The 18,321-nt window shown below is 47.3% G+C and overlaps 7 protein-coding genes across 13 annotated transcripts; 3 read left to right on the forward strand and 4 right to left on the reverse strand.

Annotated features, from left to right (window-relative positions):
• Nucleotides 1-238: 238 nt before the first annotated feature.
• Nucleotides 239-2,273, forward strand: LOC6733462 (protein RRNAD1). 2 transcript variants are annotated; one of them, XM_002080483.4, is made up of 5 exons: nucleotides 239-407; nucleotides 714-914; nucleotides 976-1,793; nucleotides 1,847-2,037; nucleotides 2,095-2,273. In XM_002080483.4, the coding sequence occupies exons 1-5, from the start codon at nucleotides 327-329 to the stop codon at nucleotides 2,172-2,174; spliced, it is 1,371 nt and encodes a 456-aa protein (XP_002080519.2). In that variant the 5' UTR covers nucleotides 239-326; the 3' UTR covers nucleotides 2,175-2,273. The 2 variants fall into 2 exon arrangements, with proteins under 2 accessions (XP_002080519.2, XP_016026410.1); XM_016167614.3 differs by lacking the exon at nucleotides 239-407 and having other exon boundaries at nucleotides 714-918.
• A 2-nt stretch (nucleotides 2,274-2,275) lies between these two features.
• LOC6739313 (zinc carboxypeptidase) lies at nucleotides 2,276-4,110 on the reverse strand. Its single transcript, XM_016172149.3, has 2 exons — nucleotides 3,420-4,110; nucleotides 2,276-3,360 (listed from the first exon to the last, which is right to left on the reverse strand). The coding sequence occupies exons 1-2, from the start codon at nucleotides 3,786-3,788 to the stop codon at nucleotides 2,368-2,370; spliced, it is 1,362 nt and encodes a 453-aa protein (XP_016026414.1). The 5' UTR covers nucleotides 3,789-4,110; the 3' UTR covers nucleotides 2,276-2,367.
• Nucleotides 4,111-4,331: 221 nt separating this feature from the next.
• LOC6739314 (septin-2) lies at nucleotides 4,332-5,928 on the reverse strand. The gene is made up of 2 exons (XM_016172148.2): nucleotides 5,865-5,928; nucleotides 4,332-5,804 (listed from the first exon to the last, which is right to left on the reverse strand). Exon 2 carries the CDS (start codon nucleotides 5,668-5,670, stop codon nucleotides 4,402-4,404), a length of 1,269 nt encoding a protein of 422 aa, XP_016026415.1. The 5' UTR covers nucleotides 5,671-5,804; nucleotides 5,865-5,928; the 3' UTR covers nucleotides 4,332-4,401.
• A 775-nt stretch (nucleotides 5,929-6,703) lies between these two features.
• LOC6733465 (RNA-binding protein spenito) lies at nucleotides 6,704-10,958 on the forward strand. Of its 2 annotated transcripts, none has more exons than XM_016167619.3 (3): nucleotides 6,704-6,840; nucleotides 7,050-7,674; nucleotides 7,733-10,958. In XM_016167619.3, exons 2-3 carry the CDS (start codon nucleotides 7,124-7,126, stop codon nucleotides 9,561-9,563), a joined length of 2,382 nt encoding a protein of 793 aa, XP_016026417.1. In that variant the 5' UTR covers nucleotides 6,704-6,840; nucleotides 7,050-7,123; the 3' UTR covers nucleotides 9,564-10,958. The 2 variants fall into 2 exon arrangements, with proteins under 2 accessions (XP_016026417.1, XP_016026416.1); XM_016167618.3 differs by having other exon boundaries at nucleotides 6,724-6,883.
• Nucleotides 10,238-12,299, reverse strand: LOC6733466 (dynein light chain Tctex-type protein 2B). 3 transcript variants are annotated; one of them, XM_016167290.3, is made up of 5 exons: nucleotides 12,167-12,299; nucleotides 11,597-11,680; nucleotides 11,337-11,536; nucleotides 11,082-11,282; nucleotides 10,238-11,018 (listed from the first exon to the last, which is right to left on the reverse strand). In XM_016167290.3, the coding sequence occupies exons 1-4, from the start codon at nucleotides 12,287-12,289 to the stop codon at nucleotides 11,117-11,119; spliced, it is 573 nt and encodes a 190-aa protein (XP_016026418.1). In that variant the 5' UTR covers nucleotides 12,290-12,299; the 3' UTR covers nucleotides 10,238-11,018; nucleotides 11,082-11,116. The 3 variants fall into 3 exon arrangements, with proteins under 3 accessions (XP_016026418.1, XP_016026419.1, XP_039148868.1); XM_016167291.3 differs by having other exon boundaries at nucleotides 10,238-11,021; XM_039292934.2 differs by lacking the exon at nucleotides 12,167-12,299 and adding an exon at nucleotides 11,907-12,060.
• Nucleotides 12,300-12,410: 111 nt separating this feature from the next.
• LOC6733467 (PX domain-containing protein kinase-like protein) lies at nucleotides 12,411-16,308 on the reverse strand. Of its 3 annotated transcripts, none has more exons than XM_002080488.4 (8): nucleotides 15,910-16,306; nucleotides 15,517-15,802; nucleotides 15,047-15,455; nucleotides 14,805-14,986; nucleotides 14,509-14,748; nucleotides 14,143-14,450; nucleotides 13,853-14,048; nucleotides 12,411-13,755 (listed from the first exon to the last, which is right to left on the reverse strand). In XM_002080488.4, exons 1-8 carry the CDS (start codon nucleotides 16,009-16,011, stop codon nucleotides 13,538-13,540), a joined length of 1,941 nt encoding a protein of 646 aa, XP_002080524.1. In that variant the 5' UTR covers nucleotides 16,012-16,306; the 3' UTR covers nucleotides 12,411-13,537. The 3 variants fall into 3 exon arrangements, with proteins under 3 accessions (XP_002080524.1, XP_016026420.1, XP_039148864.1); XM_016167289.3 differs by having other exon boundaries at nucleotides 15,517-15,837; XM_039292930.2 differs by lacking the exon at nucleotides 13,853-14,048 and having other exon boundaries at nucleotides 15,910-16,308.
• A 436-nt stretch (nucleotides 16,309-16,744) lies between these two features.
• LOC6733468 (COP9 signalosome complex subunit 4) lies at nucleotides 16,745-18,297 on the forward strand. Its single transcript, XM_002080489.3, has 2 exons — nucleotides 16,745-17,452; nucleotides 17,512-18,297. Exons 1-2 carry the CDS (start codon nucleotides 16,865-16,867, stop codon nucleotides 18,160-18,162), a joined length of 1,239 nt encoding a protein of 412 aa, XP_002080525.1. The 5' UTR covers nucleotides 16,745-16,864; the 3' UTR covers nucleotides 18,163-18,297.
• The last annotated feature ends 24 nt before the right edge of the window (nucleotides 18,298-18,321 follow it).

The following is an 18,321-nucleotide window of genomic DNA, read 5'->3' on the forward strand; positions in this document are numbered from 1 at the left end:
GAATCGATGTTTTTAATGCCAATCGAATAGTCGGGAGGCTGTGAACTTATTCCGTGTTTTCAAGTTCCGCAAAATTCCGAAAAGAAATTTAAACTTGATATTTTTCTATATTTATTATATGAATTTATCTGAATATTCTGGGTTGAAATAGTATCGCGTTTTTCGAGGAAAACTTTGATGTCAATATACCATTCTTAAGTTTTGTACTCGACTATCGATATTGTGGACCCAGCGAATGGTTGGAAACTCGACTATGAAAAACGGTTCATACGTACATAGGAAAGTAATGTTTTGATGTACAAATATTTATTATTTCTTTGTTAAAAATGTTGGTGGTAAGAGAAAAACTCGAAAGAGGTTTGGAGTTGTTAAAGAAATATGAATGGCTGTTGGATGCCTATGTACTGGTAAGTTAGCTTTGTTAAGATGTTAGCTTTGTTTGGCGGTTTAATTAAGCACATTGAGTAATGCTGGAGAAGATTTGTAGTGACTAAACCTATTGTGCACCTCCTGCCGGTGTCTTCCGCCAAAAGGAATCTTTTCTTTGTTTTGTGGGCACCATAATCGCAAGGATAACCATAATAGGGCTTCCTACTTCGAGGTGTGTTCCTGGGATACCTCATGTTGATCATGCATTTTCGCCTTCTCTGTCTTGCGACTTTTCCTTATTACTGTTTTTCATACTAGACTGATGATACAATTCTTATTTACAGGACTTCTTCATAGACGATCATTGGAGTAAACTTCCAGGGAATTGGCAGAAGCACTTAGAAAGCATTCCTCTGGAGAACCTTGGAGAGTTGCTTCAAAATGAGAATCATAATACCCAGCTGGCATGGCCATTGGAGCTGAAGAACCTGCAAGAGGAGCTTAGGAAACTCTGCGTCAGCCGTGTAACAAAGCACCCGCCTGATGTTGGTAAAATCCCGTCAGTATTTGAACCAAAATCAGTTTAAAATATCTTTCTCTACTTAGAACTCCCATCCTTGCTCACTTCTTGATCACCCAAAGCTGAAATACGTGTTCCTAAAGCGGGTTAAGCCAAAGAAGCACCATGAAATCATTCGAATGGCCGAAATCTGTGCCCTGAGTCAACAAAAAACTCCTGTGGACTTTATTGTCGACTTTGGGGCTGGTGTCGGTCACCTGGCACGTGTTTTGGGCTACGGGTATGGACTACGAGTGTGCTGCTATGAGATGCAACCTGATCTCAATCAGCAAGCAAGGGAAATTGACTTAAAGCTGGAGTCCATGGCAGCAAAACACCTGTCACAGGATGAAACCAGACACTTTCAGCGACCAGTACACCTTACACATCGGTTGGAGAGCAGCACTACGCCAGAGCAGTTCCTATCCAGTATTCGGCAGGCCCTGCAGCTAACAGACGACAATTTCCAATTTGGTGTTATAGGCCTGCATCCCTGTGGCAATCTGGGACCGACACTGATGCGCATGTTTCTCGGCTGCCCGCAGGCCAAGTTCCTCAATTTTGTGGGCTGTTGCTACCAGAAGATGACCACCCAGGCTACCCATCCCAGGGAGCAAGTGCATGGGTACCCGTTAAGCAGTGTACTCAAAGATAAAAACGGATGCCAACTCAGCTACGAGGCCCGTGAGATCTCCTGCCACGCCATGGAAGTGTATCACGATCGTCTGCGGATGGGGGACTACCAACATCTCCGCATACACTCCCTAAGAGCCGCCGCCGAGCGAATAATAGTGCATCAGTTTCCAGAGCTTCGGCACTGTGCCCTGCGAAATGTAAAGTACTCACCCGGCATGACGTTTCACCAGTAAGAAGACCAATTCCAAAGACATATATACAAGTCTAAACCAATTTTAGCAGATATTTCCAGAAAGCCGTACAGGGTACTCGCTTTGAAGGTCTGGACAGCCGAATTTTAAGTAACCGGCAGACGGAAACAGATTTGGCCAACTGGCAACGGATAGTTTCATTCTATACACTTCGATTAATGATGGCTCCGCTGGTGGAGAGCATTATTCTTTATGATCGCTGCCTGTTTCTAATGGAAAATGGTATAAATCATTTTTTTAGCACAAATTATATTAGGTACTCAAAAATTTATCTTGCAGACTGCCAAGTACAGATAGAGGCCATATTCGATCCGCGCCTCTCGCCTAGAAACCACATCACCAGGGCCGTGAAACCCTAACTTTAGTGGGGCAGAATTACCCTAATCTAACCATATATCACGCACAAGCGACGTACCCGCCTGATCCTTATCGTTTAATGCTATAAAGTGTAACCACAACATTGCCTTTTGCGTTTACGTGTGTTTATTTTTAAAAAGATAAAGTAATATATCGTTGAACGTAGAAAATGCTTGCAACGTAATATCATTATGGTTACTTGTAGTAGCCCTTTTCGGCCGCCGCCTCCACGATGGTACGAATGGCAGTGAAGGCTTCGCTGGCCGTGGGCTGGATCTCCACGGCGGGCAGAATGAACAAGTCCTGGCTGTCTGGCGGACCACGCAGCTCGAAGGTGTAGGCAATCGGAATACCCGCCTCTGAATGCGCCCAATCCATGCTGCCGCCGCTCGACGGGTAGATGGTCTCGAACAGACTACCACTCACGTAATCCCTACCGCTCTCCGCCTTGATTGCGGCCGATGCCTTTTTGCCGAACTCCTGCAGGTCATCGTAGTTGGACACCCGCTCCTTGGTGTAACCATATGGGAACATTAGCATTTGAGAGTAGGAGTGAAGAGCGATGTATGTCTTTATTTGCTCTTTGTCCGCATTTGCGCGTATGAAATCTATCAAGCGCTTGGTCTCCAGTTCGCTTCCAGCGGAGGGTCCTGCATAATCGTAGCGGGTGGGATCGCTGCTGGATCCCGTCGAGTTCCAGTGGTCGGGGTAGTTTCTGTTTAAATCCACGCCGCGGCAGGTGCCAAACAGCTGACGGTTCTTGCGCCACATTCGGTCGTGCTCGAATGTGTACTTGTAGCCATCGGGATTCACAGAGGGGAAGATAATCCAGTTGTAGTTCTGGGCCAGTTGTTGCACCTTCGGATCCTGGGAGGTCAGAAGCTGGTTGATGATGTAAGTGGCCGCGGCTGGGGAAATCCACTCCCTGGCATGAATTCCACTCTCAATGAAGATGGCCTTGTTATTAGCATTGCTGGTCAGCTTTACGCCCTTGATTGCGTTGCCCTGGGTGCTGCTGCCCATATCCAGTACGGTCACGCGATTTGGGTACTTCTCGGCCATTTTGTCCAGCCACTCGTAGATGGTCTTCAGGTGGAAGAAGTGCCGCCAGTCGAGCTGAGAGGCATCAATGCTTTCCGGTTGAACTTCGGCCAGATTGCGGTCGATCTTCTCCTGAAAGTTGTAGGTCTGACAAGGAAAGTCTCGTTTAGTTTGTAATTTATTGGTTACTATTTCTAGAAACTTACCAACACTCTATGCTTGACCTTGTAGGTCTTCAGCAGATCAGCGATATCTGCCACGCGGTGGGCCGCTACCAGAATGGACAACTTCTGGCCAATCTCGCGAGCATGGCCGATGAATGTGAGGCTGTCGCTCTGCTCCTCCAGCTTCTGGAAAAGTTCTATCTGCTCTTGGTTCTCGAACTCCACGTTGTAAATGCGGTAGTTGTCGTAGCGCGCCTGGTCTGGAGGATTTCCGCGGCAGCCGGATTCCCCAGCCACCGGGCATATTCCACTGTCCAAGTTAGTACCGCTCGCTGCCATCGCAACACACAGAATGACTAACCATTGTGTTCCGATGCACGCTGCTGGCATATTTATAATTTTATTTCCCATTTTTCCACTTGGCGTGCCAGAGAACGAGCGAGAGGCGGCGAGAACAGCGGAGAGCTAGCTATTGCTATCGCTATCAGCCGAGTCCACATCCACAGAAGGGGCGGCCAGCGGGAAGGGCTGGAAAACCTGAAATTCGTTTACAGCTGTGCGACTAATCCAGGGTTTCAGGCGATCCACTTTCGGAGAGACATATGCGTTATGACCGTCATAAAACAGTTCCGCGAAAATTATCCTATTTCTATCGTATTTCGTTTGGTAATTACGATAATATTTAGGTCTGGATTATATAGAACGTTCTCCAAACATTACCCTCACTATTTACATACATACATATGTAAAACGTTCTATATTTTGGTATTTTTAAATTACCGAAAAATGTATACTCTTTTTCTATATTGTATTTTAAATTTTTATTGTATTTAAGTATACGACTAAAATTACTGGAATTCATAACTTGGACTAAAATTCTTTTAATATAATTTCTTTATAAACTGTTCAATTGGAAATTATAGTCAAATAAATATATCAAATAAAATATCAAAATTAGTATACATCTTCAGTTTTATTAAAATGAATGTTAAGACTCGCAAAATCGAAAACATTCCAAACTTAACTACTTTTTCTTGCCCCTGCCCAAGGTGAGAGTGTGCGAACCATTAGCCATCTGGAGCCTACGACGCTGCAGCTCCTGGCAATCCTCCTCCAGCTGCCGACGGGCCTCCTCCAGTTGGGCCTTCTCCTCCAAATGCTCCCGCTTTAGCCGGTCGAACTTGGTGTGCAATTCCTTCTCGTTGTCCTTCAGCTCGTTCTCCTTCTGCTTGACCCGCTGAACGAACATTTGGCGCACTTCCTCCTCCTTGGCCTGCAGACAAGCCAGATGGTCGGATCGCTTCGACTCGAAGGTCTGCTGGAAGGACACCGGCTGGTTGTTGCTGTCCACGTCCACAAAGCCCATTTGTTGTAGGCGCCGCTGGCGGAAGAGCTCATAGTGGCGTGTGTGAGTCAGTTCGCGCAGATCCTCCATGTTAGTGCGAATGAGCATCTCGCGCAGCTTCACAAAGTCGCAGTGCGCCTCGTTTTCTATGTGCACCGCTCCCCATGGATATTGGCGGGCACGAACCTGCTTTCCGGCCACCTTTACGAACTCCGTACTGCCAACAACGGCAAACGGTAGATGGCCGTTCATCGCAGCATTGGTTTCGGACACTGTTTCGTCGTCCATGGGAAACTGGTAGATGCTCACATTGTTCCGCCGTAGTTCGTCCATTATGCGTTCCTTAAACCCTGACAGCTCCGACTTGGAGATGGTGTCGGCCTTTGCGATCACGGGAATGATGTTCACCCGAGTGTCAAGCTGCTTCATGCACACCAAATCCATAGCTTTCAGACCATGACCCGTGGGACATATGAAGTACAGGCAGGCGTGAACGCGTCCATCATGAGCACTGGCCATCGCCCGCTGGATCTTGAGCTCTTCCTGCAAATACGCTTCGAACTGGCTGTCCACGTACTCCACCAAAGCCTTGTAGCTGTCCGCTTTATTAACCTGGTCGCCGTATCCGATCGTGTCACAGACGGTCAGCTTCAGGCGGACGTTGCTCTCCTGCAGCTCGTATGTATTTGCCTTCAGCTTCACATTGGGCAGGCTGTGCGGGCTCGGTGTGGATCCAAAGCTGGTATTGAACAGTGTGTCCATGAGAGTGGACTTTCCGAGAGCGGTCTCGCCGATGCACAGGATGTTGAAGCTAAAGCCGTTCTGGACGCTCTTGTTGACCAGCTGGTCCGGTAGGGTGTCGAACCCCACGTGTCCGCCAAGTTGAAGGAGCCTGGGGGCTTTGGTCGCCACCTCCTGCGTCTTCTTTTCAGTCAATAAATGAACCATTTCGTCAATGCTTCCGTTAGAACAATGCCACGACCCAGCAGCAGGCGCCACTCTTTATACCCGGAAAAATCGTATGTGCAGCCTGTGTAAGCCCTAGTCCCTTTTCTTAATAAAGCATTTGGGTTTTCCTGCATCTGGTGGCGTACCGAGAATTAAACTGCATTTAACAGATTTCTACCTGTGATTCCTTTTACCTGCAGCCTTGACGATTTTGAATGCGGTAGCGCCTCATTTGTCAGTTGTCAGACAGTTCGGCCCGACTATATCGATTAAAGTAGCTAACTAACTTTTATCAATTGCAATTAAACGATGGATTATTCGATTGACATGAATTTTATTAATCAGAAAGATAGTCTTGTGACAGTACATTTTATATATGGTTTCTGGCGTATGAAGCCACGGCTGGCTAGAATAAAGTCATATTTTCAATTACTTTTCCCACATTTGTGGCCATATATCGGCAACAATACGGCGAATGTTAAATCGGTCGCGATTATGAACAGTAATGCCAACTTTCAGATCTTACAATTTTTAAGAGCTAATACTTAGAACGGTGATATCAATATTTTTATATTTAAATTCACCGAAATATATTACAGAAATTGAAAATATATATGATTATAACTATGTCCTTATATTCATATGAATCAACCGTTTGGCTATAAAACGGGTAAAAATGGCTAGATAACATGAACGGAACAGCATTGGCGAAAGCAAACACTATTTTTATATTAAAATTCGCCGAAATATATTACATAAATAGAAACATATTAAAGACTACTATGAAAATATATATGATTATAACTATGTCATTATATTAAAATGAATCAACCGTTTGGCTATAAAATGGGCAAAGATGGCTCGATAACATGAATGGGACCAGCAATGGCGATAGCAAAAACATTATTTGTATATTTAAATTCTCCGAAATATATTACAGAATTAGAAACATATTAAAGACTACATTGAAAATCTATATAATTATAACTATATAATTATATTAATACGAATCAACCGTTTGGCTATATAGATGGCTCGATAACATGAACGGCCAACAATGGCGATAGGAACCACGTATCGTTATCGAATACCGCAACTAACTTTCGACGCATACAGAATTTGCAAAGCCGGAGGAAATTGAAGAATCTGTGGAATATCAGCGACTTACTAGTAATCTAGCACTTAAAAATTACATCCAAAAGAGCCGGAAGTGGTAAGAACTCTAAAAACGATCTGAAGTGCTCGGGTTTTAGAATTTTTCCCGCTTAACGCGATTTTCTTTGTCTGCGGGGCGCCGCCATTTTCTTTTCACCTGGCCGCCGCTTGTCTTCTTGCATTTCGCTAGTACTTTCACAAAGCAAATCTCGAATTCTTCGCAGAATCCCCGGAACTAAATTGCCAGAAAGTTCTCAGGCAGCACACACCGAGATAAAGCGCCCCGGAATAGCCGCCCATGAGTAGTCATCGAGACGGAGCCGGAGCCGATCGTATCACAATCAAAATTCACAACATGAAGCGTAGCGCCTCGCGCTCCCCGGGCCCGGCCTCCAGGAGCAGTTTGTCGCGCAACTCGCGAAGCATGGGTCGTGGGTACGACAACGGCAGTGGCGTGCCTGGCGATTCGCCGGAGCGCCTGTCGCCGGAGCGCATGCGACGTCGATTGGACCGCTCGCCGAGTCGTTATGGCTCCCCGCACCGGGAGCCCTACATGCGTGGTCCACCGCCCGCAGAGCGACCAGCTGGCTACAAGGTACTTTGCGTTAGCGCACTGCCGCCAAAGGCTCCGGACGATTTCATCGAGGAGACACTGTACCGCGAGTACAAGAAGTTCGGCGATTTTAGCGTGCGACTGGCGCACGACCTGGATGAACGGGTTGCTTACGTTTGCTTCCGAACGCCTGAAGATGCACGCGAGGCAAAGCACCATAAGCCGCGCCTGATCATCTACGACAAGATGGCCATTGTGGAGCCGGTGTACAAGTCCACAACCAGACCGGAATATAGGTGGGATTTGTTTTTGTATTTCTATTGTCAGCCTTGGCTAATCTAAGATGCTTTGCAGACCACGCGGTCACTCAATGTCCCCACCGGACTACGAACGTTACCACTACTCGAGGTCCCCTATGGGACAAGGCGTTCCTTTGGATCACCGTCGACCTCCAATTGATCCCTACGACCGGTACGGTCCTCCCCATATGCATCCGCACGCAGTCCATCCACGTGATTACCGCCCATTGCACCATGACTATCCTCATCCGCCACGCGGACCACCTATGCATCGCGGCGGCCATCCGCATCACCTCCACGGCCATGCGCCGCCCCATCAGTATGCTCCTATGAGGCCATTAGCACCACGCCCACACGCTCCCTATGAAAAACCTGAGAGCAAGAAGGACAAGTTCCCCAATTACTTGCACCATGTGCAGCCCGAGGATGATCCTCTTTCTACGCGCACACTGTTTGCAGGAAATCTGGAGGTTACCATCGCCGACGACGAACTGCGTCGCATCTTTGGCAAATACGGAGTTGTAGATGACATCGACATCAAGCGACCGCCGCCGGGTACGGGGAACGCGTTCGCGTTTGTACGTTACCAAAACCTGGATATGGCTCACCGTGCGAAGATCGAATTGTCCGGCCAGTACATTGGCAAGTTTCAATGCAAGATCGGATACGGCAAAGTGACTCCGGCAACTCGTATGTGGATCGGAGGCTTAGGTGCCTGGACTTCTGTCACTCAGCTGGAGCGAGAGTTTGATCGCTTCGGTGCTATCAAGAAGATTGAATACCAGAAGGGCGAGCCGTACGCTTATATTCAGTACGAGACGGTGGAGGCAGCCACGGCGGCGGTAAAGGAGATGCGAGGATTCCCATTGGGTGGACCGGAGCGTCGACTCCGCACGGACTTCGCCGAGTTGCCCGGCGCCACACCGGCAGCACCTTTCAAGAGCTCAAAGCCGCCATATGATGAAAGTGCGTTGGAGTACAGACGTCCGGAATACGATCCGTATTACGAAGAGTCCGCCGCCTACGCTCCGCGCGGTGGCTATTCTCCGTATCCACCTAGGGGTGGCTACCGTGGACGTGGTGGATATCGCGGTAGAGGAAGAGGCATGTACCATTATCACAACGATGTGCATAGGCCGCCGCATCCTGGCTCCTTAGCAGGTTCCTCTTCTTCAGTTCCCCCTCCCGGCGGAGTGGAGGATGAGTGGCGACGCCCGCCAGGAGAATCCTACGACAGGGGAGCCCGCTCCAGCTCCCGGGAACCTGGTGTAGAACGCTCTCGTTCTAGATCCCCATTAAAGCGGACTCGCTCTCCCGGATCCGACTCTGACACCTCGACTCGTCGCAACGACGCCCTTGCATCAGCCAGTACGGTTCCAGAGGTGGCGCGCAAGTGCAGCACAGTGTGGACCGGAGCGCTGATCCTCAAGAGCTCACTGTTCCCAGCCAAGTTCCATTTGACGGACGGAGATACGGATATTGTGGAGTCGCTCATGCGCGATGAGGAGGGCAAGCACAACCTACGTATCACCCAGCGACTGCGACTGGATCCGCCCAAGCTGGACGACGTGCAAAAACGTATTGCATCCTCATCGTCGCACGCCATTTTCATGGGCCTGGCGGGCTCCACTAATGACACCAATTGCGACGATGCCAGCGTTCAGACGCGACCACTAAGGAACCTGGTTTCCTATCTCAAGCAGAAGGAGGCGGCTGGCGTGATCTCGCTGCTTAACAAGGAGACGGAGGCTACTGGGGTGCTGTACGCCTTCCCCCCCTGCGACTTCTCCACAGAGCTGCTAAAGCGCACCTGTCACAGTCTGACGGAGGAGGGCCTGAAGGAGGACCACCTGGTGATTGTGGTGGTGCGCGGCGGAACGGCCTAAGCTGGAGCGGCTGGCGACGGTGGGGATGGGAGGACAAACTGGAGGTAATAACTAGCCACAGTGCTAAAGGAAAATCTCCGCCACATCTAATTATAACATAGCAGCCGTAGTCGTATCTTAGCTCGTCCTCTCCCACGTGGAGGACAACCGGGGGCCACATACATGCAAGGGACGTGTATGGGGCTCCTCCAAGCACCGCATACACGCACACACACACACATATGATGCACACATACAGAGACAGAAGCAGAACCGAGGAGACTTCACCCACACCTCATGACCCAAAAACCCGTATTAATTAACCATTAATCAACCTTCTTTTGCAGACAGGATCTCTCTTTTGGTTTTAGTTCAAGTTCTCGATGTGTTAGTGACAGTGAAGTTTATACATCCTTTTCATTATTGTGCTAAAAAGTTTGAAAAATCGTTCATGATTGTATCTAAAGCTACCCATACAAATTATCCAATTTTATTATGTTAAAGTGTACAACAGTATGAAAACAACATGAGTAAAAACCAAAATCAAATTTTTTCTAAAAAACAAAAAACTCCATTCGAGTGTCCGCATATGATCAACAAGTAGTGCGAAATAATGCCAATGAAAAGTTTTTGTGTTCCTTAAAAATTGATTTTCCATTTTGATTTGTGTTACGCTGATGATTTTGCCTTTGCCCTTTCGTTTGTGTTCGATGACGAGAAGGCAGTGCGACCAAAAGTGCGCCCAGTAGTGGTCTGATTGTCCAGTTGGGTCCAAAATAAGACTGCGAAGTGGCTCCAGAAGTTGTTTGCAGTGCAATTTCCCAATCAGTGCGAAGTGCTTAACTCCAGCTGAGTTTCAGTTCCCCTCGATCTCCAAGAGGTTCTTTGGTGTTTCTGGCCGCTGGGTGCGTGTAAGTGGCTGGCGATTCCATGTCGTGTTCCGATCCCCGATCAATATCCGTCTTCCATCCGAAGAGAGAACGTCGTGTAGCATTTGCTCCAAAATGTCTATGCTGTTTGATTTGGTTTGGCAATTGTTACATTGGTTTTCTTGTGGCTGCGCTCAACAGAAGAATAAGAATAAGAATAGTGTTTTGTTTATAATTTATGCAAGCATTCATGCTACATTTGCTTCAGTGAGTTCAAGTGTCATTCCACGGACCAAGATCAGTTTATACACAATGATAATCCAATCCGAGCAGTTCACCCAGTGCATGTGCTGTGTATGCGTGTGTTCGCAAATCTATTATTTATATATACCAATCGTACACTCAGTACACTCAGAGGTAGTAATAACGATCAAACGCAGTTGTCTTGCATCATTAGACGGATGTTCGAGAGTAATTTATGATTCAACAAAATATTATATCAAACTATTGTACTGATATCCAAATAAACGACACCTATCGCATCCTACGTGTTAAAAATGTGAGTTGTGAGTTACAGTGCAAGCAAGTGTGGAAGAAAGTGAACCATCTGCTGACCAAGGAAGGTAACGAAATTAAGCACCATTGCTAGCATCAACATCAATTTTATTACCAAGTGGAACGCGTCAGGGTCCTGGAATCGCGTTTTTAATCGTAGTACAGGTAAAAGGTGGTGCAGACCGCAAAGTACGACGGTCTCTCCACGCTGTAGGTCACAAATCCGTCTTTTTCAGCATCCCACAGGAAGTTGACCATGGAGTAGAGGCCCTGCATCAGGAACTCGCCCACAGTGACCAGCACTATGTAGCGATATCTGGGGCGAAACGTTGTTTAGTTGGACAAAGACTGACCACCGAACCAAAGTCACCTGTCGTAGTTGTCGAGTTTGATGCGGTTCTTGATTTCCTCGCTCACTTGCGCGGCCATGTGAAGGGAGTGCTTGGGATGGAACATGTACTCGTCGTTGTAGTGTCGGTTCATCACCGCCTTAATGATGTTCTCCACGCGCTCCTTGTTGAGCGGATTCTTGGACTCCAGGCGGTAGGTGGGCATGAACCGCATGGTGGGCTGGGAATAAAGCAGATATCAGGGTATAAACACAGCTAGCTGGGCATTAAACGGACTCACCTTGGCTGCCGGAGCACCACCCATCGGCAAGGAAACGCCCATATGGGACTTGGTCAGCGATCCGCGCTGGCTGCTTGCCGGCCTCTGCATGTCGATGAAATGGGAAACCGAATATGCATGTTAGTTAGGCCACAGTTAGAACCACAGCGATACCCAAACCCCCAATAGAATCCCCACAAGAAATGGCGTGACTTGGCCAAATTTTAGACGAACCGTGTGGTTCCCGTGTTCACATCCCGTTACAAGCATCAATTCATTAAAAAGACATCAATACCCTATTGTAACCATAATGGCAAAATCAATCGTATACCTTCTCACGCTCGTGGCCCAGGCAAAGATTCACCAGTCCCGACCAGTTCTTCGCTGCAGCGGCTGCCATTCCTTTCGAATTAATGGAATCGAGTCGGCTCGAGTGCGTAGAGGTTAGCCATAAAACCACAAATGATTATGCCATTAAGTCATTCCCTGCCAGATTACCTGACGGCCTGTCGCCGTGGCAATTCGTGGCGTTTGGCTTTGTTGAATCAATAATACCAGGCAAATTATGCGCCACTTGTCAGCCCAACTTACCGGCTTAGTGCCCTCGGCCGACTTTTCCTTCTTCTCCTTTTTGCCCTTGCCAGTTTCCGCCTCCTTGGCGGCGGTCTCCGGCACGACATCCTTGCTGCGCCGCTCTTCCGGTGAGTCGCCCATGATCACAATGTTTAACTTGAAATGTCTTTTAGAACTAAATTGGAGCAGAAATATACTAGCCAAGGGGACGAAGGAAAACGACAGCCTCCTTAGATTGTTAAGAAATTGATAGATCAGCTTTCAACGACAATTAGTTTACACTTTATTTGGTTTGGAATATGTGTGGGGAATATGCTTCACATTTCGGGTCGGTCTTGCGTTTAAAGTATACATATCAAACATATACACACAGTCAGTAGACAATAATACACATCCAAGTTACGATATTTACGTTATTACAGGGTGGTGGTGCTCTTGTGGCCACAAAACATCAATTACATCTATATACACATATTTAAATATAAATATACTCGATACGCTCGGATTCGGTTAAATACACACCTAATAAATTATCTATAAAAAGTAAAACAATAACAGTGCGAATTCTTGGCCACATTTCCTTGTCTTTGTCCTGTTGCTTCCACTTGTTTGAGTCCAGGACTCCGAGTATGTCTAGACGTTAACGAACAGTTGAGTGTTTTTGAAACATTCGTGGCTCTTCGAAATATATAAAAACTCAAATTCAGTTACAAAACCTGCAGTACAACTACTAAAAATTGGCGATAAAACCGCGCTGGTGGAGATAGCACAACACCGAGGAACGATTCTTAAGACATCTAACATCCATGTACTATATGTTGGCCAGTGGGCCATATAAAAGAATAGCGTCTCGTCTCGTGCAAATTTTGGTGCAGACTTATGTAAATATTGGAAAGTTTTAATTTCTCTGTATGTCGTTTCATTCGTGTTGTTCTAGATTTTTGTTTTTAGATTTAGATTCTTTGTTTCCATTTTTCATTTAAGATATTCGTACCAAAGTTAGTTTCAGTCGTGTAGTGGACACATAGGTAAAGCTTTAGTTGCGATCGGGAATCTGATCGCAAGTGAGTGACATGTAACTTGTTGCTTACATAAATAGACACATGCTTTTTAGCCGATAAATCGTATGCAATGTATGGTGGACACGTATAAGATGCAATAATTATAATCAGTGGGTTTCGTTAGTACATATAGTAATTGCTGGATTGTTTTGGGTATATGCTATGCTCAGCGGTGTCTTCGATCTGCTAGTAATCTGTTTCTTAATATGCCTCTAAAATGTAGCTTTTGGAATTCGATTAGTTCAAGTTATTTTTGATGGTATCGTTATTTCATAACGCCACATTTGGTCCAAAAATTGTAATATTTATTCGTCCCTCAGTTCCGCAGCTAGTCGTTGGATCGCACTTTGCGCAGCGATCCGCGGTTAAACTTGCAGATGGACTCGAGAAGAGCGGAGCGTGTTGGCTCGTCGCCATCGCCGCCCTCCGCATCCTCAGACAGCATGTTCGGTGTGGAGGACTGCCGTTCCACCGGTGCGCCAGTCGACGACGGCAATTCCTGCTGATATATGCTGCCCAAGTGGGGTCCCGGGGTAAGCGGTGGTGCTGAAAGGAAGACGAGATCGAAAGTGAGTCATGTAAGTTCGAGCAAATAAGCCAACAAACTACTAATTTGAAGCTGTGATCTGATTTGAATAACTACATTTGATGCCGGCCAGTGTGGTGGGCTCCTCGGGTGTGCTGTCGGAGCGGTTGAAGGAGTCGGTCCCACATAACCCGCCAACCACCGCGGTGCTGGAGGAAGCTGCTGCTGCAGTCGCAGCCACAAGCGACAAGCGTCCATTGTTTGTTTGGATTGAACTTTGCTGCTTTAGCTTCGACTGTTTGTGCTCTAGTTTCTATACGTAAGCATTGAAATAAACGAAAAAAGAAACCAAAAATGAGCTGTGTAAGATTGAACTAGGTGAAATGTTCGGGCTTTGGGTAACTAACGGCTTTCTGTTTGGACTTCCGCTTCTCCTCCTCGGAGCTCATCAGTTCCTGGACACGCACAATGCGCTTTTGGTTCTTCACAGACTTCTGTTCGTCCCGCAGGCGGTTCTCGCTCTTGATAGCGGCCTGCTTAAGCAGCTCCTTGGCGTTCAATGATAGCTTAAAGTACGGCTTTTCAGCATTGGCAGCGGCGCCCGCGCTTTCCGTTGAAGCGTATTGCAAGAAGAATCTGTGACCCAACAGTTGCTCCAGCGTCGGCAGGCCAGCTTTGCAAGCTTCCTTGGAAAGAATGCTCTCCAGCAGACATTCTAGATCAATAACAGGTTTAGAAAGTAAGGTTTTAGTTATCTCAAAAAAAAAACTTACTCAGCGCTTCGGGACATTCGGTGATCTGGCGCACGACAGACTCCTGCAGCGGATAACCCATGGCCATTTCGAAGAGGACATGACCAAAACAATAAACATCAATGGTCTCGATGGCATGGATTTTACTATGCTGCATGAAAAATGGCCGGTAAAACGCTGGAACGCCCAGCAAAAAGTTCTCGATGTCCAGTAGCTTAACACAATCGTCCACTATCACTATGTTTCCGGAATGTAGGTGACCTTAAAATGTTTTCATTTATTAAATGAAAAGGAGCTTTCAAAAGGGCTTATCTTACCATATGCGTATCCCTTCGAGTGCAAAAATATTAGAGCCTCTAGAATCTGCTTCCCATATGTAGCCACTTGTTTCATTGAAAGCGCAGTGCGCCCCTTGGGATTGCCGTACTTGCTTAGGAAGGGATTCTTTGGATTCGCGGCCATGCACAAAACATCCTTTAAAGTACCATGCTTGTGGAATCTACGAGGATACATATATTAAGTTATATAATGTATAAGTTGGATAACGTGAGCTACTGACTTTCTTATGACCAGGCAACCGTTTTCGGTGTGGGCTGCAAGGAGAACGGGCTCGATGTGCGGATGCTGCAGGCCCATCAGGCTTTTCATTATGCCCCCGATTTCTTTTTCGTCGATAAACTTGTCGGGTCCGTACTCCAGCCACTCAGCCACCACCTCTGACCCGGGATCTAAGGTTCCGCCGTCGATGGAGTGACCGCTACCACTGCTGCTCCCAGCAGCGAAATGTTTGCTCTGATGGGTCTGTGAGCCGCTCTTAACCAGTTGCTTATTGCTGCTCTTCTCCGGCGGCTTTGTAGTGACCTTAAAGTAGTGCTTCCGGAGGCGCCAGCCAATGGCGCCCATACTTCCACCCAGCGACCACGTAGTGTCGTTGCGTAGGCAAAGCATGGCATTCTGCACGGCATGGTCTGTAGAGGATTGGAGGACATCGATTATGGGACCTTCTTCTTCACTAGCAAATGAACTCACCGTGAAAGGACTGCGAGTAACTCTCGGGATCCACAAAGCGCTTGGCTGGCAGCGAGGAGGCCAATATGGGATTCATTAGTACGGCGTTTATGTACTCTTGCAGGGCTTGCTTCCGTTCAGCTATGAAATCCGGGCGCATGTTACCAAAGATGCGTTTGCGAGGCAGCGGCAGCTCGATGCCGGAGACGCGGAGAGACTTGTCCAGTCGGTCGAAGTCATTGTAGCGACGTAGAACGGTCCAGTAGTCCTTGTTGCTGGCGCCCCTCCACACGCGCAGCAGGTACTCCTGCAAGCAGACACACACACAGTCACATTCGCCGCCTGCATGAAATCATCAACAATTATTGATTTTTCGCTGGGGTCAGCAGCTCTGCCCCCTCGCGATCTAGCTACCGTATGTCCGGCGACCTCCTGGACGGCGGTTATCTCGCAGCTCAGCGCCTGGGTGTCGTCAATTGGCAATTTCCGTTCATATCTGCTCGCAAAAACGGCCATTGGACTCCTTTGGATACATTTTCCACTTCACTCGACGAGTTGCGCTGCTGCTGAAAGTGTATGTATGTGTGGGCCTGGCATCCACCCTTTTCCACAAGGATCCAAATGGATTGGTTTTTGCACTGAATATCTAGAGTTTCTAGTAATTCTCTAGCTTCTACCCCACTTGCAGATTGTCTTTGACCCCTTTGTTAATGCAGTTTTCGCAGTCCAATTGGAGTCGACACAGGTATATTTTTTCACTGTTTACTGCAGCGCACCGACTGTCATTTTTGTATCGATAGTAAGTATGCAGTTACCGATAGGCTGCAGCTAGGAATAAAGCGCAAATTTCAAAAAGAGCAGTGTTGTATATCGCTAAATTAAAGACATTTCAAAATTTATTGGGAAAATATGTACAAGTGCAAGCATTAAGTTACCAAGCTTTATAGGCCTTCCTTTAAAAATCGAATGCTGAAAGGAAATACTGTCAACCATAAATATTTTATTGCAATATAATAAGAGTATAGCAAATGTAAGCCTTGTTAAGAGTCTTTCGCATTGTAGATAATATATTTAAAATGTTATATTCTTAATTATATCGTTCATCTGTCTCAATCTGCACTTCCTCAGATATAAATATTATCATGTCAACATTTTTATATGGATATTTACCAAAAACCTACCTATGGAAAGTATAAATAAAGAAATAAATTTGTAAGCTGAGCATCACCATCGAACATTTTACAGCATCAGCTAGATAAAAGCTGAGCGCCCTGCACTGTCCCGGCCGGATTTGCGAGTTATCGATAACGGGGATGAGCTTGCGTTGTTGTTTTTAGCTAGTGCGAAGTAATTGGGAATAGAAGTGAATATGGCCGCAAACTACGCAAAAACAAGCAAGGGCATCTCGACGGCGGCTCTGCGCAGCCAGCTGATGGGCCTGATCAACTTCACTGGCACGCACAAGGACCAGGCGGACAAGTACCGCCAGCTGCTGAAGACTGTGCTGGCGAACACCGGCCAAGAGCTGATCGATGGGCTCCGGCTCTTTGTGGAGGCCATTGTGAACGAGCACGTCAGCCTTGTGATCTCGCGGCAGATCCTTAATGACGTGGGCAGCGAGCTGAGCAAGTTGCCTGACGATCTGTCCAAGAAGCTGTCTCACTTCACCCTGGAAAAGGTCAATCCGCGCGTCATCTCGTTCGAGGAGCAAGTGGCTGGCATACGTTTCCACCTGGCCAACATCTATGAGCGCAACCAGCAGTGGCGCGATGCGGCCACAGTGCTAGTGGGCATTCCCCTGGAGACGGGTCAGAAACAGTACTCCGTGGAGTGCAAGCTGGGCACCTACTTAAAGATCGCTCGACTGTATCTGGAGGACAACGATTCGGTGCAGGCGGAGCTGTTCATCAATCGGGCATCGCTGCTGCAGGCCGAAACTAATTCCGAGGAGTTGCAGGTAGATTGGTTCTTTAAGCTTTTTTAGATGGATAATATATTAAAAATCCCATCTTTTAGGTACTATACAAAGTCTGTTATGCCCGTGTCCTGGATTACAGGCGCAAGTTCATCGAGGCCGCCCAGCGATATAACGAGCTCTCCTACCGCAAGATCGTGGACCAAGGCGAGAGGATGACGGCACTGAAGAAAGCGCTCATCTGCACAGTCCTCGCCTCTGCCGGACAGCAGCGTTCCCGCATGCTGGCCACTCTGTTCAAGGATGAACGCTGTCAGCACTTGCCGGCCTATGGAATTTTGGAAAAGATGTACTTGGAGCGCATCATTCGGCGCTCCGAGCTACAGGAGTTCGAGGCCCTGCTGCAGGACCACCAAAAGGCTGCCACTCCCGATGGCTCCTCGATCTTGGATCGGGCTGTTTTCGAGCACAATCTGTTGTCGGCAAGTAAGCTGTACAACAACATAACTTTTGAGGAGCTAGGCGCTCTGCTGGACATACCCGCTGTGAAGGCAGAGAAGATTGCCTCCCAGATGATTACCGAAGGCCGCATGAACGGACACATCGACCAGATCTCGGGCATTGTGCACTTCGAGAATCGGGAACTACTGCCTCAGTGGGATAAGCAGATCCAGTCGCTATGCTATCAGGTTAATTCCATAATAGAGAAGATAAGTGTCGCCGAGCCCGATTGGATGGATAACCTGAACTGAAGCACACTCCCATCTCCCCTCACTTATCTTAATTAAAAAACGGCATATAGGAACGCAGTAAATCGGAGAATATAACCCGCGACTGCGATAGATTTCATTTTTAAATTATAAAAATAAATGAAATTATGTACATTATCGATCCTGTGGAACCAAAAAAAA

This window comes from Drosophila simulans, chromosome 2R (assembly GCF_016746395.2).
Source record: "Drosophila simulans strain w501 chromosome 2R, Prin_Dsim_3.1, whole genome shotgun sequence".
NCBI lineage: Eukaryota > Metazoa > Arthropoda > Insecta > Diptera > Drosophilidae > Drosophila > Drosophila simulans.